Genomic DNA, 16884 nt, shown 5'->3' on the forward strand with positions numbered 1-16884 from the left:
GAACCCGAGCCCCGCCTCTCGCGATACTCAATAAAGTGTATTTTAAAAAGAAAAAGGAAAGAGACGCAGGGTTTGGGGTCCCCCCCAGGGTGGCCGGGGCGCCGGAGGGAGGGAGGCGGGGAAGCCCGGGGAGCGGCGCTGCGGGAAGCCCCGGGGCGGAGGGCGGGGCGGAGGGGGGAGGGCGGAGGGAGGGGCGGGGGGGCGGAGGAGGAGGACGGGCGGGAGGCGGAGGGCGGGGAGGGCGAACGTGGGGGGGGCGGGGCGGGGGCGGAGGCCGGGGCGGGGCGGGGGGTGGGAGGGGGGGGGGCGGAGGGGGGGGGCGGGGGAGGGAGAACGGGGGGCGGCGGAGGGGGGGCGGAGGGGAGGGGGGCGGGGGGGGGGGAGAGCTGGCGGGGCGGGGGGAGGGGGGGACGGGCGGGGCGGAGGGGGGGGCGGAGGAGGAGGCCGGCGGGGCAGAGGAGGGGGGGGCGGGGCGGAGGGGCGAGGGGCGGGGGGGAGGAGGGGAGGGGGGGGGGGAGGGAGGAGCGGCGGGGGGGAGGGAGGGGCGGGGCGGCGGGGGGGGGGCGGAGGGCGCGGGGGGTAGGGGGCGGGCGTGGCGGGGAGGGAGAGCTGGCGGGGCGGAGGGCGGGGGGGTGGAGGGGGGGGGGGGGGGCGGGGGCGGGGGGGGTGGGCGGGGCGGGGGCGGGGGGGGGGGGGGGAGGAAGGGCGGGGCGGGGGCGGCGGGGGCGGGGGGCGGAGGGCGGAGGGGGGCGGGCAGGGCGGGGCGGGGCGGGGCGGGGCGGGGGGCGGAGGGGGGTCGGGGGGGGGGCGGGGCGGAGGAACGGGGCGGGGGGTCGGGGGCGGGGGGAGGGCGGGGGCGGGGAGAGAGAACGGGCGGGGGGCGGGGCGGGGGGCGGGGGGCGGCGGGGGGAGGGGGAGGGCTAGGGCGGAGGCCGGAGGGCAGGGCGGGGCGGAGGGCAGGCGGGGGGGGGCGGGGGGGGTTGCATCGTGTTCGTTGGCGGTTTTGTCTGGAGCGACAGGGATGGGGCGGGGCGGGGGCGGAGGCCGGGGCGGCGCTCCGGGCCGCCGCGACCGGAGCGCCGGACCCCGCGGCGGGGAGCCCGGGCGCCCGGAGCGCCATGCGGCCGCGGCTGTGGCTCCGGCTGCCGCTGCCGCTCCTCCTCGTCCTCCTCGTCCTCCGCTCCGCGGCCCCGGCAGGTGAGGCCCGGCCCGGGAGCGCGGCGGGGCCGGATCGGGGGCGGCAGGGCGGGCGGCGGGGAGTTCCGGGTCCGGCGGGGCGCGGGAGCCGATCCGCTCCGGGAACAGAGGAGGCCGGGCCCCGGCGGGCGGGCGGGCGGGCGGCGGCGGGGCCCAGGCCGGAGCCCGGGGACGCCCGGGGCGCGGACCGGGCTGAGCGGGCGCCGGAGAGGCCGCGGGGGCCGCGGGGCGGCGGGGGCCGGGCGCCGGAGAGGCCGCGGGTGGGTGGGGGCCCCGGCTCCCGGCCCGGAAGCGGCCCGCAGTGGGGCCCGGGGGCGGCCGGGCGGGCAGGGGGCTCTGGGGGCCGCCGCCCGGCCTGTGCCCGGGGCCGGGGGCAGTGACGGCAGAGTGCCGCCCACACTGCCCGCGGGCACCGTGTCCCGCGGGAGCCATGAGTTGTTTTATGGGGGAGAAAAGGGGGAAGTGGGAGTACTGGGGCCCTGGCTGGTGTGGCCCAGTGGGTGGAGCGGCGTCCAGAGGACGGAAGGGTCCAGGTTCCATTCCCGTCAAGGGCACAGGCCCGGGTTGCGGGCTCCATCCCCAGTAGGGGGCGTGCAGGAGGCAGCTGATCAATGATCGCATCGTTGATGTTTGTCTCTCCCTCTTCCTTTCTCTCTGAAACCAGTAAATATATAAAAAATTAAAAAGGGTATTGGAAACAAATTTTTTAAAAATATATATTTTATTGAGTTTTTACAGAGAGGAAGAGAGAGGGATAGAAACATCGATGAGAGAGAGTCATCAATCAGCTGCCTCCATCACACCCCCTACTGGGAATGTGCCTGCAACCGAGGTACATGCCCTTGACCGGAATCGAACCTGGGACCTTTGAGTCCTCAGACCGATGCTCTACCCACTGAGCCAAACCGGTTTCGGCTGGAAACAAATTTTTTAAAGGGAGACTTATACTATCTCCCCCTGAGGGTTGTTTTAGGGATAATACGTCACATATTGGCCCTGACCCAATTTAAGTCAAGGTCAGTACATATAAGGCTCAAGAAACACTGGGCCTGGCCCTGCCAAAGCAACTGGAAGCAGACTTGAAATGCAATAAATCCGGATTTTTTCAGAGCATAGATTTACATTAAGTGATTCTCTTAAGCCCGTGGTTGGCAAACTCATCCGTCCAAATACAAAGCCAAATACCAACAGTACGACGACTGACCTTTCTCTGGAGAGCCACATTTTTTAAACTTAAACTTCTTCTAACGCCACTTCTTCAACATAGACTCGCCCAGGTGTGGTATTTTGTGGAGGAGCCACACTCAAGGGGCCAGAGCCGCTCTAGAGGCGGTTTGCTGACCACGAATGATGTTATAAATATGCAAATGGCCCTTGGCAGAAAAAAGGCCCCACCCCGCTTCCAGCGGGGCAGTTGCTGGGAGCACACACTGAAGTGGGTGAGTCACCCACTCTGGAGCCGAGCGCTGTGATCAGGGGGCCTCTGGCTGCACAGCCTGAGCGGCTGCTGACTGCCATGGATGGCCGGGCTGTGGGGGAATTCCGTGACGCTGGCTTGACCACACAAAGCTCCTACAAGGCGGCAGGAGAGACGGCAGCGCCCCAGCGACAGAAACCACCGCAGACGAGTCTGCACCACACGCTCCCCATGCACTCCCGATGCCGCTCTCAGCAGCCGGAACGCCTGGGGGTGGGGGCGCACGCTGTACACGATGGGATGACCATTTGTGGGGCCGCTCTCCTGGGCAGGCAGGGCTTCGGCTTCGCACACATACATCCTTTCTTAATTTCCCAGCCCCCTCTGCGGTGGGTAACAGCCCGTTTCCGCCCTAGGAGACCAAAGCCCCCTTTTTGTGTAGAGGCCAGGGGTCTGTAAATAAGCCGCCCAGTGGCACCAGAGCAGCAGCTTCCTTCCTGCTTACGGCTGGGGACGCCGGTTTTGTTTTGACCTCTGGCCTGTCTATGGCTGGGGACGCCGGTTTTGTTTTGACCTCTGGCCTGTCTATGGCTGGGGACGCCGGTTTTGTTTTGACCTCTGGCCTGCAGGGGCTGATGGTTCTGATTGTAGTCACCATATGGCTCACGGATGTCAACAGCCTGAAGGATCGTCAGTTGTCAAGATTAAACAGTTTTAATGAAATTGCACTGTATTTTATTATCTGTGTGTGAAGTGTGTTAAACTGTGCTGGTAAGCCCCAACGGCGAGGCTCGGTGGTTGAGTGCTGACCTAGGAACCAGGAGGTCAGGGGTGGATTCCCGGTCCGGGCCCAGCTTGGGGCTCCATCCCCAGCAGGGGGGGGGGGGTGCAGGAGGAAGCCGATCAGTGTCTCTCATTAATGTTTCTCTCTCCCTCTCCCTTCCTCTCTGAAATCAATACAGTTATCTTTGAAAAACAAAAAACTGCTGTTGACACCCAGGATAGCCTTTTGCTGCTGTTGTTGTTAATCCTTTTCAGAGGATATTTTCCCATTGATTGATTTTTAGACAGAGTGGAAGGGAGGAGACACTGATTGGTTGCCTCCTGTGCGTGCCCAGACCGGGACCCTTGGTGCTGTGGGGGGTGTGAACCCAGGTCAGGTCGATGCAGGGAGGCCACGCAGGCTGACACGGAGTGAGGGGCCTGGGCTGGGCAGGGTGCGGGGATCGAGGCGTGCGGTTGAGACAGGCCGGTGCTTCCCTGGAAACACAGCTTCTCCTCTGAGTGTGGTGAGGGGGTTCCAAGAACCTCCACCGCAGGAGCAAAACTGGGTCCCCTCGCACCCCTCAGCAGCTGGGAGAGTGGAGGCTCCCCCGGCCCTGGCCCCTCTGCACCGCCCGCCCGGGCTCCCGTCTTAGCTGCTGGTCTGGGGCGTCAGGGCGCCAGGGGAAGGCCGAGGGCGGAGGTGGCCAGGCAGAGCATGGCCCGGGATGTCCTGGGCAGTTCCTCTCCGCGGCCAACGGGACTTCACAAGATGTGGTCACCTTAAAGGTCCCAGGACAGGTGTGTGTGCGAGAGAGAGAGAGAGAGAGAGAGAGAGAGAGAGAGAGAGACCTGGAACACTGGGCTCTCTTGGCCCTACAGACTCACAGGTCCTTGGAAGGAGGAAGAGGGAGGCCAGCGAGCAGGGCTGAGGCGGGTGGGGGGGGGGGGGCAGCACGCGCTGGCACAGGGCGAGGCCCCTTCCTCCCCGAGAACCTTAGAGGGAACCAGCTCCACGCACCTCGCCCCGCGGCCTGTCTGACCTCGGCCTCCGGAGCTGAGCGCAGTCGGGGTGGCTGGTGGCGATGCGTGTCAGCATCAGAAAGTAAGAGGCAGGACACGGAGGTGTGAGAGTCTGCGAGGGGTAGGCTCACCCCACTGATCGGACGGGGTCAGCAGCCCACGGGCAAGCAGGAGGGGGATGGCTGCTGGAGAGGAGGAGGCGTGTTGCTGGTTCAGTCAGAGGAGGCTCTGCCATGGACATGGGCCGTGTAAACTGGTGGGCAGGGCCGGGGCCGTGTGGTCCAGTGGGTAGAGCATCAGCCTAGGGCTGAAGGGTTGTGGGCTCGATCTACAGTAGGTGGTGTACTGGAGGCAGCTGATCTCTCTCATCACTGATGTTTGTCTCTCTCCCTCTCCCTCTCCAGTCACACACTCGCTGGAACAGGCAGGCATCCCAGGCCAGCCAGACTCCTAGCCCAGGGCCTGCGAGGAGGGCCTCCTTCCCCGGGGACCGGTCGGCAGTGCCATCTCTGGTCATGGGGAGAGGGGCAATGCCGTTTCTCAGCTGGGACAAACCGACAGCGTGCTTTCAATATGTTTGTACAATAACTGGTTTGTCTTCTTTGTCCTCTTTTCTCCCCACCTCCTGTCCTGGGTCCCCCTCCAGACCCTCCCTCCCAGCTGCCTGCGCCTCAGAACCTGAAGATCCGCCTGTACAACACGGAGCAGGTCCTGGGCTGGGAGCCGGGGCCGCTGAGCCACGAGGTGGGGCCGGTGGTGTACCAGGTGCAGTTCAAATAGTAAGCGGATCTTCTGTGGGGTCTGGGGGGGCTGAGGGCTCTGGGCCACCGCGTACGCCTCCGGCAGGACTGGAGCCAGCCCTCGGAGCACAGCATCCGCTCGGGCTGCCGGACCTGCAAGGTCAGAGGCCCCACCTCACCCGCACCAGAGAGCCCGCTGTCTAACCACATGGCCTCTCGGTGTGGCGGGTGACTCACTGGTTCCAGGGAACGGAAGGCAAGCACAGGTCCTCGTTGTTACCAATCGGTGACCGCTATTAGCTGAGCCCTTTTATGAGACCCGATAAACCACGTGAACGAAACGGTCCCACCCCGGGGGCTTGGACGGGGCTGGTGGGTACGGGGTGGGGGGGGCGGGGGGCCCTCACTGGCCTCCTGTCCACTCAGAGCCACAGAAACGTCCACAGTGCTCGCACCTGGGTGGGAATACAGCCACCGCCCCCACCTCCACCTCCACCTCCACCTCCACCCAGCGCATTAAAACCTGTGTCCATGATGCTATACGCCTGAGTGTGTGTTCACAAACCAGGTCATGTGAATGTCAGCCGAACATCAGTTATGGCTGTGGCCCCACAGGCAGGAAGTGGGTCAGTGATGGCCTGGGGCGGAGGGGGTGACTGTGATGGTACGGGGTTTGGGGGTGAAACCTAAGAGTGACTGTGAAGGTCGTACACCTGTTGGGTAGGCGGAGAGTTGCTGGGTCACGGGCAGACGTGTGGCTTGCGATCACACACACCCGCCCCGGAGGGCCATGCACCAGGAGAGCGGTTTCTGGCCGCTGAGCTCGGTTTCCGGTTTCTGTTCAGCCCCAGCAGCCGCGAGTGGTCCGACGTCACGCTGAGCAGCGTCGGGGTGAACTGCTCCAAGATCACTGCGACCGAGTGTGACTTCACCGCCCCCAGCCTGTCCCCGGGTTTCCTGCCCTACTTCAACGTGTCCCTGCGCGTCCGGGCCGAGCTGCCGGGGCGCGTCTCCGCCTGGGCCTCGGCGCCCTGGTTCCAGCACTACCGCAACGGTAAGTGCCGGCAGAGCCCCCGCGGGTCCGGTCCCTCTCTGCCGAGCGGCGCTGGCTCCACGTGCCGCCGGCCTGCCTCTCCTGAACCACAGCAAAGAGGCGGGCACCCGGGCACACCCAGGTCCTGGCGGTGATGGGCAAACCCGGGGCCTGGCCGCCCAGACTACTGCCGGCCCACCGCCTGTTTTTATAAACGAGGTTTTATTGGGACGCAGCCACACCGGCTTCTAGCTCGCTGCATTCTCTGCATCGGGCCGTCTGCAGAGGCTGGGCCTGCCCGGCCTCGCTGAGCGGTGTGCTGGCCTCGTCCGGCGCACACTGGCGTGTGGCTGCACGGCCTCCCTCCATCCTGGCGGCTTCCTCTATGCTCTAGAAAGACTAATCCGCAGGAACAGCGCCTGGCGCGTGGCACAGGCAGGGAGGCTGTTACTGACGGACGGAAACGCGAGCTCCCAGCTCGTTTCCCACTCGGGGGCTGCGGCTCAGGAGGCACAAAGCATGGAGGTGACTGAGGCCCGGACGTCTCCTTGAGGAGGGACCACCGCCTAGACAGCTGCTGATAGTTAGGCCCTTACTGCTAGTTACAATGGTATTTGTGTTTTTAAATGGGTTCTGTTGTTTAGGGATCCTACTGAAGCTCAAGTCCAGACAAGATGATGCAATGTCTGAGACTCGATCAAAATAATGCAGAGGCCCAGCCGGTGCAGCTCAGTGGCTGAGCATCGACCTAGGAAGCAGGAGGTCAGGGTTCGATTCCCGGGCAGGGCACATGCTGGGTTGTGGGCCCCCAGTGTGGGCCGTGCAGGGGCCAGCCGGTCCCATCGCTGCTGTCCCCCCGGGTGGAGGCGGATGAGCGAGCAGGTGACTAGAGGGGACGGAGCTGGCGCCACGCAGACTGTGCACACCCCAGCTCTGCCGCTGGCCGTCCCTGGCTCCGATCCCTGCTGGCCGTGGGGAACCCTCCAGTGGCCGCTGTGCGGTCTGGGGACACGTGCACGTCCACGCTGCTGGGTGTGTCGTCGGTCAGGACACGGCCTTTGCTGCGCACAGCCACCCCGGTGGTCAGCGCGGAGGGAAGCCCGGTCCCTCAGGGGACGGCTGGTCAGCTGGTGTCAGGATCCAGGTGGGGACGCCCTGCAGAAGGGCGGGTCTGTGGGCGCTGACATGCAGCGATGAAGTGCCTGCTCCGGGCTCCCAGGCCCCACGCCTCGCCCGTGGGGAAGTCACGGAAGTCTAGAGACTGCCTTGCAGAGGGAGCCCGAGCAGCGGCTGCCCCTGCGGGTCCCGGACTCCCGCCATTGCTCTGTAAAAGGGAAGCTGTCCGGCCGTATAGCCACAGCCCATCGCGCACCACCTCGTTAGCCCTCACCTGAGGATACTTTTCCATTGCTTTTTCAGAGAGTTGGAAGGAGATGGGGGGTAGGGGGAGAGACATCGGTTGGTTGCCTCCCACATGCACCTACAACCCAGGAGTGTACCCTTGACCAGGAATCAAACCCCAAAACTCTTTAGTGTGCCCTCGAGGTTCTAACCACTGAGCTCACCGGCCAAACTGCACAGATTAAATGCTTACTTGATGGTGATGTCATTCATTTATAGCACACGAGTCGGGGCCTGGCTGGCCTGGGAAGTGCATGAAAAGCCTTGACAAGTAGACTTTGGAGGTAGCGTGTCTCAGTGATATTTGGACTCTGGATCATGATAAGCTGGGAGACAAGAGGGTTTAAGGGCGGGTGTGGTTACATAACAAGGTGTACACAGTAGGGAAGGGCCACCGAGACCTTTTCTGCCGCATGAAAACAGGACCGTGGTTAGCCCTCCTCTCGGCTTCTCTGGAACCTGATCAAGGCGGCGTGTCTGCCAGGAGCCTGGTGGCATTGCTGTGGGCAGCGTGGCCCGGCTGGGACCGCCTTTCAGCCTGAACGGCCTGCAGTGGCCTCCGCTGGGCGCAGTGTTCCTGGGAACGGGGCGGGGACTCTGGGCGGTAGTTTGTGGAGTGATGAGAAGAGGTCTCGCCCTAGCCGGGCTGGCTCAGTGGATAGAGCGTCACCCCGAGGACTGGGGTCCTTGAGCTCAATTCCAGTCAAGGCCACGCGCCTCGGTTGCAGGCTGGATCCCCAGTCCCAGTCAGGGGAAGGAGGAACCAATGGATGTCTCTCACTGGATGTTCCTGTCTCTCCCCCTCCCTTCCACTCTCTACAATAGGGGTGTCGAACTCAATCAGAGAAGGGGCTAAAATCTAAAATCCAGCCTAAATCGCGGGCCGAATGGTTTACTGAACAGTCATAAACTGTCATTGTGATGGAAACGCAGCGGAGTGCAGTGATGACAGCGCGGTGCGGGCCACATTGCAAGGCCTGGCGGGACGGATTTGGCCAGCGGGCCTTGTGTTTGACACATGTGCTCTACAAAATCAATGGGGGAGTATCCTCGGTGAGGATTAACAAAACCACCACTCTCCATGTAAAAAGCCAGCTACTGGACCGACCAGACGACCAGAGACCAGAACACCAGGCGGCCCCGGGAGCAGTTAGGGGCGCCCCAAGGCAACGCGACAGATAGGGTGCGAGTTGGATGGGGAAAGTGGAAGAGATGGGGGGAGGGCTGCAGGGCCTGGGGTTGGGGTCGGGAGGAGGAGGTCTGGAGGGAGCTGGGAAGGAGGAGGAAGGTCCGCTGGGAAAACGGCTTCGCACCTACCGTCCTCACGGCGGGCGGGAGTGGGCTGCAGGGGCGGCTGCTCCTGGGGCGCCCGGGACGGCGTGCTCCCCAGACCTCACAGCTTCTCGACGGCAAACAGCCGACCGCGCCAAACAACCCGCCTCGGCCCGAGGCCCTGGGCGGGCGGCGCGGGGAAGACGCCCCAGAGGCGAAGGCGGAGGAACCGGAAGTGGGCGCGCAGGGGATTGTGGGGTCGGGGAGGACGCCTGGCGCCGGCGGGAACGTGAGCCTGTTACTACGCATGCGCACAGCCAGCCCGTGGTCCTCGTCTCGCGGTGTTTGCACGTGGTTCCGGCGGGAAGTGACGTCCTGTGAGGGTCGCTGTTCCCGGCGGAAGAATGAGCTGGTTACCCCGGTGTGAGGGGCACGAGGGCCGCCGGCGCCGGCTCTGCGAGGAGAGCACGTCGCCTCATCGCCTCCGCGAGCTGCGGCGGGGGCGCCGGCAGCTTCCGGCTGAGGCACAGGACGAGGTGCGGAGCCCCGAGAGCCCGGGAGGGGAGCAGAGCTGCGGGCACAGGCCTGGGTCACAGGCCTCGGACAACCCGGACATCGATGAGATCGGTGACCACAGGCACGGCCTGCAGCCAGGCCTCACGAGGAGCCCGGAGCCCAGTGTGCGCCGATGGAGGATGCGGATGGCCTCCCCCCCCCCCCCCGGGGACGCGAACCCGGTGTGCCAGACCCGCCGCCCGCGGGCGTCCTTCCTCACCGGGAGAGCAGCCGCCGCCCGCCCGGCCTTTGGGAGCCCCGCAGCCCGTGCGGGTCCCTGGGAGCTGCTGCTGCGTGGCCGCACCCTCCCCTTGCACAGAACGACGCCCTCACGTCACCCTGCACACCCCCGCGCCCCCAGCGCCTGACTCAGAGCAGGACCCCGTCTGTCTCTGTCCGTCTCTCTCGCTCGCTCGCTCGCTTTCTCTGAGCCTCTCACGTCCTGTCACTCCTATCCCCATCTCTGTCTCTCTGAGTCTCTGTACCTCTAAGTCTCTGTTAGAAGACATTCCTCCTCCTCCAGGCGAAACCGGTGTGGCTCAGTGGATAGAGCGTCGGCCTGCAGACTGAAGGGTCCCAGGTTCGGTTCCGGTCAGGGGCATGTACTTTGGTTGCGGGAACATCCCCAGTAGGGGGTGTGCAAGAGGCAGCTGGTCGATGTTTCTCTCTCATCGATGTTTCTAGCTCTCTATCCCTCTCCCTTCCTCTCTGTAAAAATCTTTTATTTTCTTTGCTTGGAGTACCTGATAGAGGGAAAGAATGTAGACAATAAAATATATATAAAAAAAGACATACCCCACCCCATGCCCCCTTTCCCCATGGGCACCAATTTCTGCAGTCCCCACTCCCTCTGCCGTGCCTCCGTGTTTACACAGACCCTGGGGTGCGGAGCCCTGCCTGGCGCCCTGAGTTTTAAACCACAGACCTGGGGTCAAGGCAGGAAGGAACCTCAGCTGGTCCCGCCCCACAGACCCAACTTCCCGTCCAAACCCTGGAGTGAAACCTCCCACCTGGAGCTGCTGCCCAGAAGCCCTCCTCCCAAAAGCAAAACCATTAAAACGCCTCCAGAGCTGGGCCCTGTCTGACCCCAGGCTTCCCGGGAGCCGAGGCTGCCGCCGGGCCAGCCGAGACGCAGGCTGCCCACAGCACCTCCGCTCGATGCAGCGTCAAAGCTTCTTAAACATGTTGGCCCTGATTTTGTTTACTTGACTGTAAACCCATTTTCTCCTCTTTGGGGACAAGAATCGCTGTTTTCTATGCTGCCATGGACACCCTTCTGCCTGCCCAGCTAGGCTGGCAGTTGGGTCTGTATGGTATGTTGACACTAATGTGGATATAAAACATTGAACTAAAAAAAAAGGAAAATGGGATAGTGACGAGTAAGAAACTTTGGGGACAGTGAAGGGCGGTTTGTCCAGATCATTGAGAGCTCAGAGTCAGAGTTCAATTGGGACAGAGATCCTGCTAACAGCATCTGATGTCTGAAATCTGAGACTCCACTTTAGGTTTTCCAGTTCAAGCTTTTGGAGGCTGCCTATTACAGCATTCCTAGTTAAAAAGTGTTTGTGTGGAAGCCCATAAGTATTTAGAATCTGCCGTGTTTACCATGCTTAGCTCGCTGTAAGGAATATGGAATAATGTTAAATGCCTCACGTCCTCAAGAAGGGTGACTTTTAAAATAAAATAAAGAACTATATTAAAAATAAAAAAAGCAGCTTGAGTTTTAGAAGGAAAACCAGGCAGGCAGGTGAATGGTTAGGGGTGATCAGGCAGGCAGAGCGAACGGTTAGGAGCCAGCGGTCCCAGATTGCGAGAGGGATGTCCAATTGCTGGTTTAGGCCCGATCCAGCAGTCTGACATTCCCAGGAAGGTTCTAGATTGCAAGAAGGTGCAGGCTGGGCTGAGGGACACACCACTCCCTGAGCCTCTAGTAATAAAATAAAAAGATAAGAGGTACTGGCTCTGGGGCTATTAAGATAAGGGGCTCCAGTGCCTGCCAACATGGGTCACGGCCGCTGGCACCTGCGCGCCTCCCGGGGGGACCGGAGAGACTGGGGGGCCGTGTGGCCGGCGCGGGCCCTTCCCTGGAGCTGCTCCCTGCCCTGCAGCCTCGGAGTGGGTCTCGTGCCGGAGCAGCCTCCAGTGAACCCGAATGCACATGTAAACGGGTGTGTGTGCGCGTGCAGGCCATATATGCAGCATTGCATACATGCAGAGATACATAATGCAGTGTGACGTGTGTGTATACTTACATAGCTTTGTTCTGTTTGTGATTCTGTTTCAGTGACCATTGGGCCTCCAAGACACATCTGGGTGACCCCAGGAGAAGGCTCCCTGGTCATCAAGCTGTCCCCGCCCTTCACCATCATGGACCTCTCCATGGTCACGTTTCAGTATTACATCCATTACTGGGAAAAGGACGGAAACCCACAGGCAAGCGCATTTTCAGATACTTTTATTTTCTTTGCTTGGAGTACCTGATAGAGGGAAAGAATGTAGACAGTAAAATGGCAAGGACAGCCCTGGCCCGTATGGCTCAGTGGGTAGAGCGGCAGCCTGCGGACCATCCTTGGTTCAATTCAGGTCAAGGACACATTCCTGGGTTGCAGACTCCTCCCCGGCCCAGGCCCTGGTCGGGGTGCGTGCAGGAGGCAGCCAATCGGTGTGTTTCTCTTGCATCGGTGTTTCTCTCTGTCTCTCCCTCTCTCCCACTCTCTCTGAAATCAGTGGGAAAATGTCCTCGGTGAGGATTAGAAAGAAAATGGATGAGGACCGCTGCCCCATGCCTCCCTGGCCCGAGATCGGAGCCAGCTCTGCTCCGCCTCCTGCAGGCCTGTTGCTCCCTCCCGCCCTACGGGGTCCCTCTGTCCGAGTCACGTGCTCCCGGCCCCCGGGGCCCAGGCTGGTGGCGCCTGTGCCACGCTCTGGGGTTTGGGTCAGTCTCGACACGGAATCCACCACGCCAGCCACCAGGTGTGAACGGTTTGCAGAGAGGCTCGTGTGAGCACGGGAGCGTCCATGGGGAGGGAGCGTCCTGGGGGGACGGGACAGTCGACGGGAGAAGGCGGCCCTCAGGGGACCTGGGCATGCTGGATCCGCCAGAAACTCACGTGACGAGGGCCTGGGGCCGGGGATCCGTGGACAGGGGTCAGGCTGAGCGTGGTCACTGCTGGGTGGTGCGGGCAGAGGAGGCGGCTCTCGGCTCTCCTCATCCCGGTGCCCGGCCGCCGCGGTGCACTCGATGAGGCCCCTGTCTGTGTAAAGTCGCCATTTCCCGGTTCCAGCATGGTCACAGTTTCACGGCGAGAGCTGTTTACCAGGCTTTCTTCGCGCCTGGCACGGGCCCGCGTCTCAGATGCACCGTCCGTGTCATCTTCCCCCGGGCTGTGCCGGGGGCCGGAGCTGCGGGCGCAGCAGGAAAGCAGGGTCCAGCTGCCACGCCCCACCGCCTCCCTTGCCGGCTGTGGGGGCGGGGCCGCCGAGCACCAGGCTGGTGCCAGCCAGGGCCAGCCATGTGGGCAGCCAGGGCCAGCCAGGGCGGCAGGCCTTCCCCTGGCAGCGGCTCCTGCCTGAACACCAGCTTTTCTCTGCAGCCCATGTTCTGCATTGGAAATGCCCGCCTGGCTGCTGACAGACCTCAATGGCGCTCTGTGTGGCATCAGAGCAGCTTTCCCCCACGCCCGGCAGCCGGCAGCACTAACCGGAGAAATGGGTTAAAGCTCACTGTCCCCTGCTGCTCGTAAACGATGCCGTCCCTCTCTGCCCTCTAACGTGGGTGGTGGCCTGTGCCCGAGGGAAGGACCTGCTTCTTGCACTCAGCGCCATAGCAGCGCTCTCCCTGGCCTGAGCCGGGGTCGCCCGTTCCAAATGGCTGCCGAGCGTCCGCTGTGTCTGAGCCAGAGGCGGCGCCATGGACGGTGTCCCACGGAGGCCCGTCCTTTTCCCCTTGCCTGGGGGGCGGACAGCCTTGTCCGGGGCCAGGAGGAGCCAGATGACGAGGGCCAGGTGTGGGGGCCTGCGGGTGGGCAGCCCGGCCACGTTCCATTAAAACTCGAAGCAGGTTGGCACTAGAGGCACATTTTTCCCAGAAGGATTTTTCTCTGTTGACTAACTCAGAGTATCTAGATTAGACTAACCACCGACTACAAAACGCTCCTTTTAAAGGAGAGAATGGCATTCTGGACGCGGGGAGCGCCCGGGGGCCCCGGTTGGTGGGTTTATGAGTCTCGATGGCCCGGAGACCTCTCGGTCAGAAGCAGCCCCGAAGCCGGGCACCATCCTCAGTCCTCTCCCTGCGGGGCTTCCGCTGCTGACGAGCCGCCTTACACGGGGGCTCGAACTCTGCCCTGCTCGCCGCCTCCCTGGGCTGAGCCTCCCCACCTGCCTTCGGCCCGCCCAGCACCGCTCTTTCTCCGCTCGTGCGAGCTGCAGGGAGTGGTGTCTTGTGGGCTGATGGTGGGTATTTAAAGCCAGAAAACGTAGGGTTTCTAACCACAGTGCCATAACCACTCACAATAAGCACAACTCCACACGTTATTTGCTTTTTATCATCTTAATTTGGAAATTGAAAAATAAGAATGTAGTAAAAACATTCTCCTTGGGATTATGTACTGGAATCAACTTATAAGGTAAAATGTTTTATATCAAATTTACGCTTAAAAATCTCTCAAATTACTCACAAGTAAAATTCCAATAAAGCTGATTTTACCTCCAAAACCCACAACCTGCCCGCTGCCGGCCAGGGGCGCTCAGAGCCGTGGTTCTCCGTGAGGCTGAGGACCCCCGGCTGTGGGTCGGGGTCAGTCGCTCACACCCCGTGTCCCGCAGGTGAGGGGCCCCTACCGGGACAGCTCCATCGTGCTGCGGGACCTGCAGCCGCTGAGCCAGTACTGCCTCCGGGTGCAGGCGCACCTGCTCTGGAAGGCCCAGGACCTCGACAGACCCGGGCTCGCAAGCAACGTCTCCTGTCACCAGACAGCAGCGGACGGTGAGATGTGTTCCGGGCCCTCTGAGCCGGGAAAGGACGCCCCTGAAATAGTGACATCAGGGAGCACTGTTAGGTGAAGGGCCATAGTCGGGGGAGAGCTGGAGGGGAGGGGAGTGGAGGGGAGCGAGCTTGTGCTGAGGGCTCTCAGGCCACGCCCTTGGCGGACACGGCCACGCCCCGGTGACCACGGCCATGCCCCAGCCTTGGCTTGGTGTGAGGCTGCCTCACTAGGCCCTGGAGCAGATAGGGCGGCGGGAGGGCCCCTGTGCCGGTCCCCGGGGACAGGAGAACATGACCCCATGATGGAGTCACGGCTGCCCCTCTCGCTGACCTCTGTCCTCTCCCAGCCTCCACCAGGCTGCAGCGGGTCGTCCTGGTCGCGGCGGCCACCTTCCTGGGGCTGGCGGGGCTGGCGGGCGCCTGCGTCTTCCTCATCCTGCGGTTCCGGGGCCTGATCAAGTACTGGTTCCACACACCGCCCGGCATCCCGGTGCAGATAGAGGAGGTACGTGTGGGCGCGGCCAGGGACCCGGGGATTGGAGTCAGAGGTGCGTGCCCTGGCATCAGGGTGAAGGAGTAAACACGTGACACGCACACACTAGAACGTCACGCCTCCACAGAGCTTCCGACCGGCTGCAGCATGGACGGGCTGGAGGCATTGTGCCGGTCGGTCAAAGACAAAAACCGCGTGACTCCATGCCATGAGGCACTTCAGGTCCTCAAGTTCATGGGCAGTGGAGGGGGGGCGGGTGCCAGGGCTGGCAGGGGTGGGAGTTTGCCTTCCGTGGGGACAGTTTCTGGTTTTAAAATGACAGTTGTGAGATGGAGGGTAGCGGTGTTGCTCAGCCATGTCAGTGTACTCACCACTGCGAAGCCACACGCCCATAAGTGGTTCGGTGACCGTTTTTAGGTTATATTAGCACAGTTAAAAAATTTTTTTTAATGGCACCAGGTTAGGCAAAACGGCAACCTGGCCAAGAGATTGGTGGCAGGAGGGCCTTCTCTCGGCAACACAGCCGCCGTGTGCTTTCGGGGGGACGCTGGGGGAGCCCGGCCAGGGTGGGAGCAGAGAGAGGCCCGGAGGGAAAGTGTGCTCAGGGCCGGCCGTGTGCACGGGGTTCCGGAGTGAACGCCCGGCGCTGTGAGCACAGGGCTTTGCACCCCGGGTCCCAGGGTGTAACTAGTTCGGCAAAGGCCTGTAAAGGGTTGGGGGGCTCTTGAGGGGAATCTCATTTCCCTGCACAGTCCCCGCCCCCGCCCCAGCGGCTCTGGGAGGCAGCCGGGCCCTATGGGTCAGTCGGGACGGTGTAGGGTTAGAAGCTGATAGAGTATTTGCTTCTGGCTGCGGCCAGCGAGCCTGCTCTCCCCGTCGCTGACCGAGGTCCCGCATGCTCCTTCGCTGGGAACCAGACTGAGACCTGCTGGGATGGTCCCCACCCCGCCCAGCGGGCAGACCCCCTTCCTGAGGGACCCTGGGTCCCGTCAGGGTCTGGCCGGCCAGCCGGCGGCGCCCGGGTTTGGCGGTGGTTCCTTGGGGACAGGTTAGGAAGTGAACCTGAGTAGCACGCCCTGGTGCCGACAAGACGAGCCCGAGGCCTGGGCTTGGAGCCGGTCACTCATTGGTGTTGGTTTCGCTCCCCCAGTATTTAAAGGACCCGGCTCAGCACATCCTGGAGGCCCTGGACCAGGACAGCCCGGCAGAGGACGATGCCTGGGACATGGTGTCCGAAGTCTCGTCCTTGGAGCAGGAGCCGGGGACGCCCTCCGAAGCGGGGGACACTGTCCCAACACTTTGAACCACACGCTGTGGCCCAGCCTGCGGAGTGGGAGCAGGACCCGCAGCCCCCGCGCCCACCTCTTCTCTCAGGACTTCCCAAGCCCAGGACTCCACGTCCCAGCGCAGGCAGGGCCGTCGGGCCTTGTTGGGGAAGACACGCTTACTTTTTCCTTTAAGACGTTTCTAATCAGACGACTTTCTAGGATGATTCTACAGATCCCCCAGAATGGCTCCTCTCAAACACCAAAAGGGCCTGTCTCATTGTGAGCAAGTGGCAGGAGCCGCCCCTGGACTCCGCAGGCCTGCCGCGTCCTCGCCGCCCGGCAGCCCTGCAGGGACACCGCGCCCTCACGCCGGTCCCCCGGCTGAAGACAGCTTAATCCTGTAAATAGTTTCTGGTAATTTAGGGTTTTTTTCAACCTGGAAATAAAAGACTGTATAGCTTTCAAAAAGTATACAGGAGCTTTCCCCTTTTCCCCTTTTGGCTGTTTTCTGAGTTTCACGTTTTTAAGTTACCTCACCTGGCCTTCGGGTTCAAGTACACCCAGTAGCGTGGCGAGAACTCCCTGTGTGGGCTGCCTGGTTCCTTGAAAGGTGTAGCAAGGCCGGGCGTGGCTGTGGTCACCAGGGGCGTGGCCATGTCCTCCAAGGGCGTGGCCTGAGCCCTCAGCAAAGGCTCACTCCCCTTCCCTCCCCCTCCGACTCTCCCCCTATGGCCCT

The 16884-nt window shown here is 62.6% G+C and overlaps 1 protein-coding gene across 1 annotated transcript; it reads left to right on the top strand.

The window, feature by feature from the left end:
• Nucleotides 1-1064: 1064 nt before the first annotated feature.
• IFNGR2 (interferon gamma receptor 2) lies at nt 1065-16618 on the top strand. The gene is made up of 7 exons (XM_036432768.2): nt 1065-1197; nt 5046-5178; nt 5985-6193; nt 11685-11833; nt 14228-14387; nt 14735-14892; nt 16031-16618. The coding sequence occupies exons 1-7, from the start codon at nt 1119-1121 to the stop codon at nt 16181-16183; spliced, it is 1041 nt and encodes a 346-aa protein (XP_036288661.1). The 5' UTR covers nt 1065-1118; the 3' UTR covers nt 16184-16618.
• The last annotated feature ends 266 nt before the right edge of the window (nt 16619-16884 follow it).

Source organism: Pipistrellus kuhlii, unplaced genomic scaffold (assembly GCF_014108245.1).
Source record: "Pipistrellus kuhlii isolate mPipKuh1 unplaced genomic scaffold, mPipKuh1.p scaffold_m20_p_118, whole genome shotgun sequence".
Lineage (NCBI taxonomy): Eukaryota > Metazoa > Chordata > Mammalia > Chiroptera > Vespertilionidae > Pipistrellus > Pipistrellus kuhlii.

Excerpts from the sequence above, each read along its gene's own strand:
- IFNGR2 (XM_036432768.2), top strand. The coding sequence starts at position 1,119 with ATGCGGCCGCGGCTGTGGCTCCGGCTGCCGCTGCCGCTCCTCCTCGTC. Across the intron at positions 1,198-5,045 it reads CCGCTCCGCGGCCCCGGCAG|ACCCTCCCTCCCAGCTGCCT; the intron begins GTGAGGCCCGGC and ends GTCCCCCTCCAG. Across the intron at positions 14,893-16,030 it reads TCCCGGTGCAGATAGAGGAG|TATTTAAAGGACCCGGCTCA; the intron begins GTACGTGTGGGC and ends TCGCTCCCCCAG.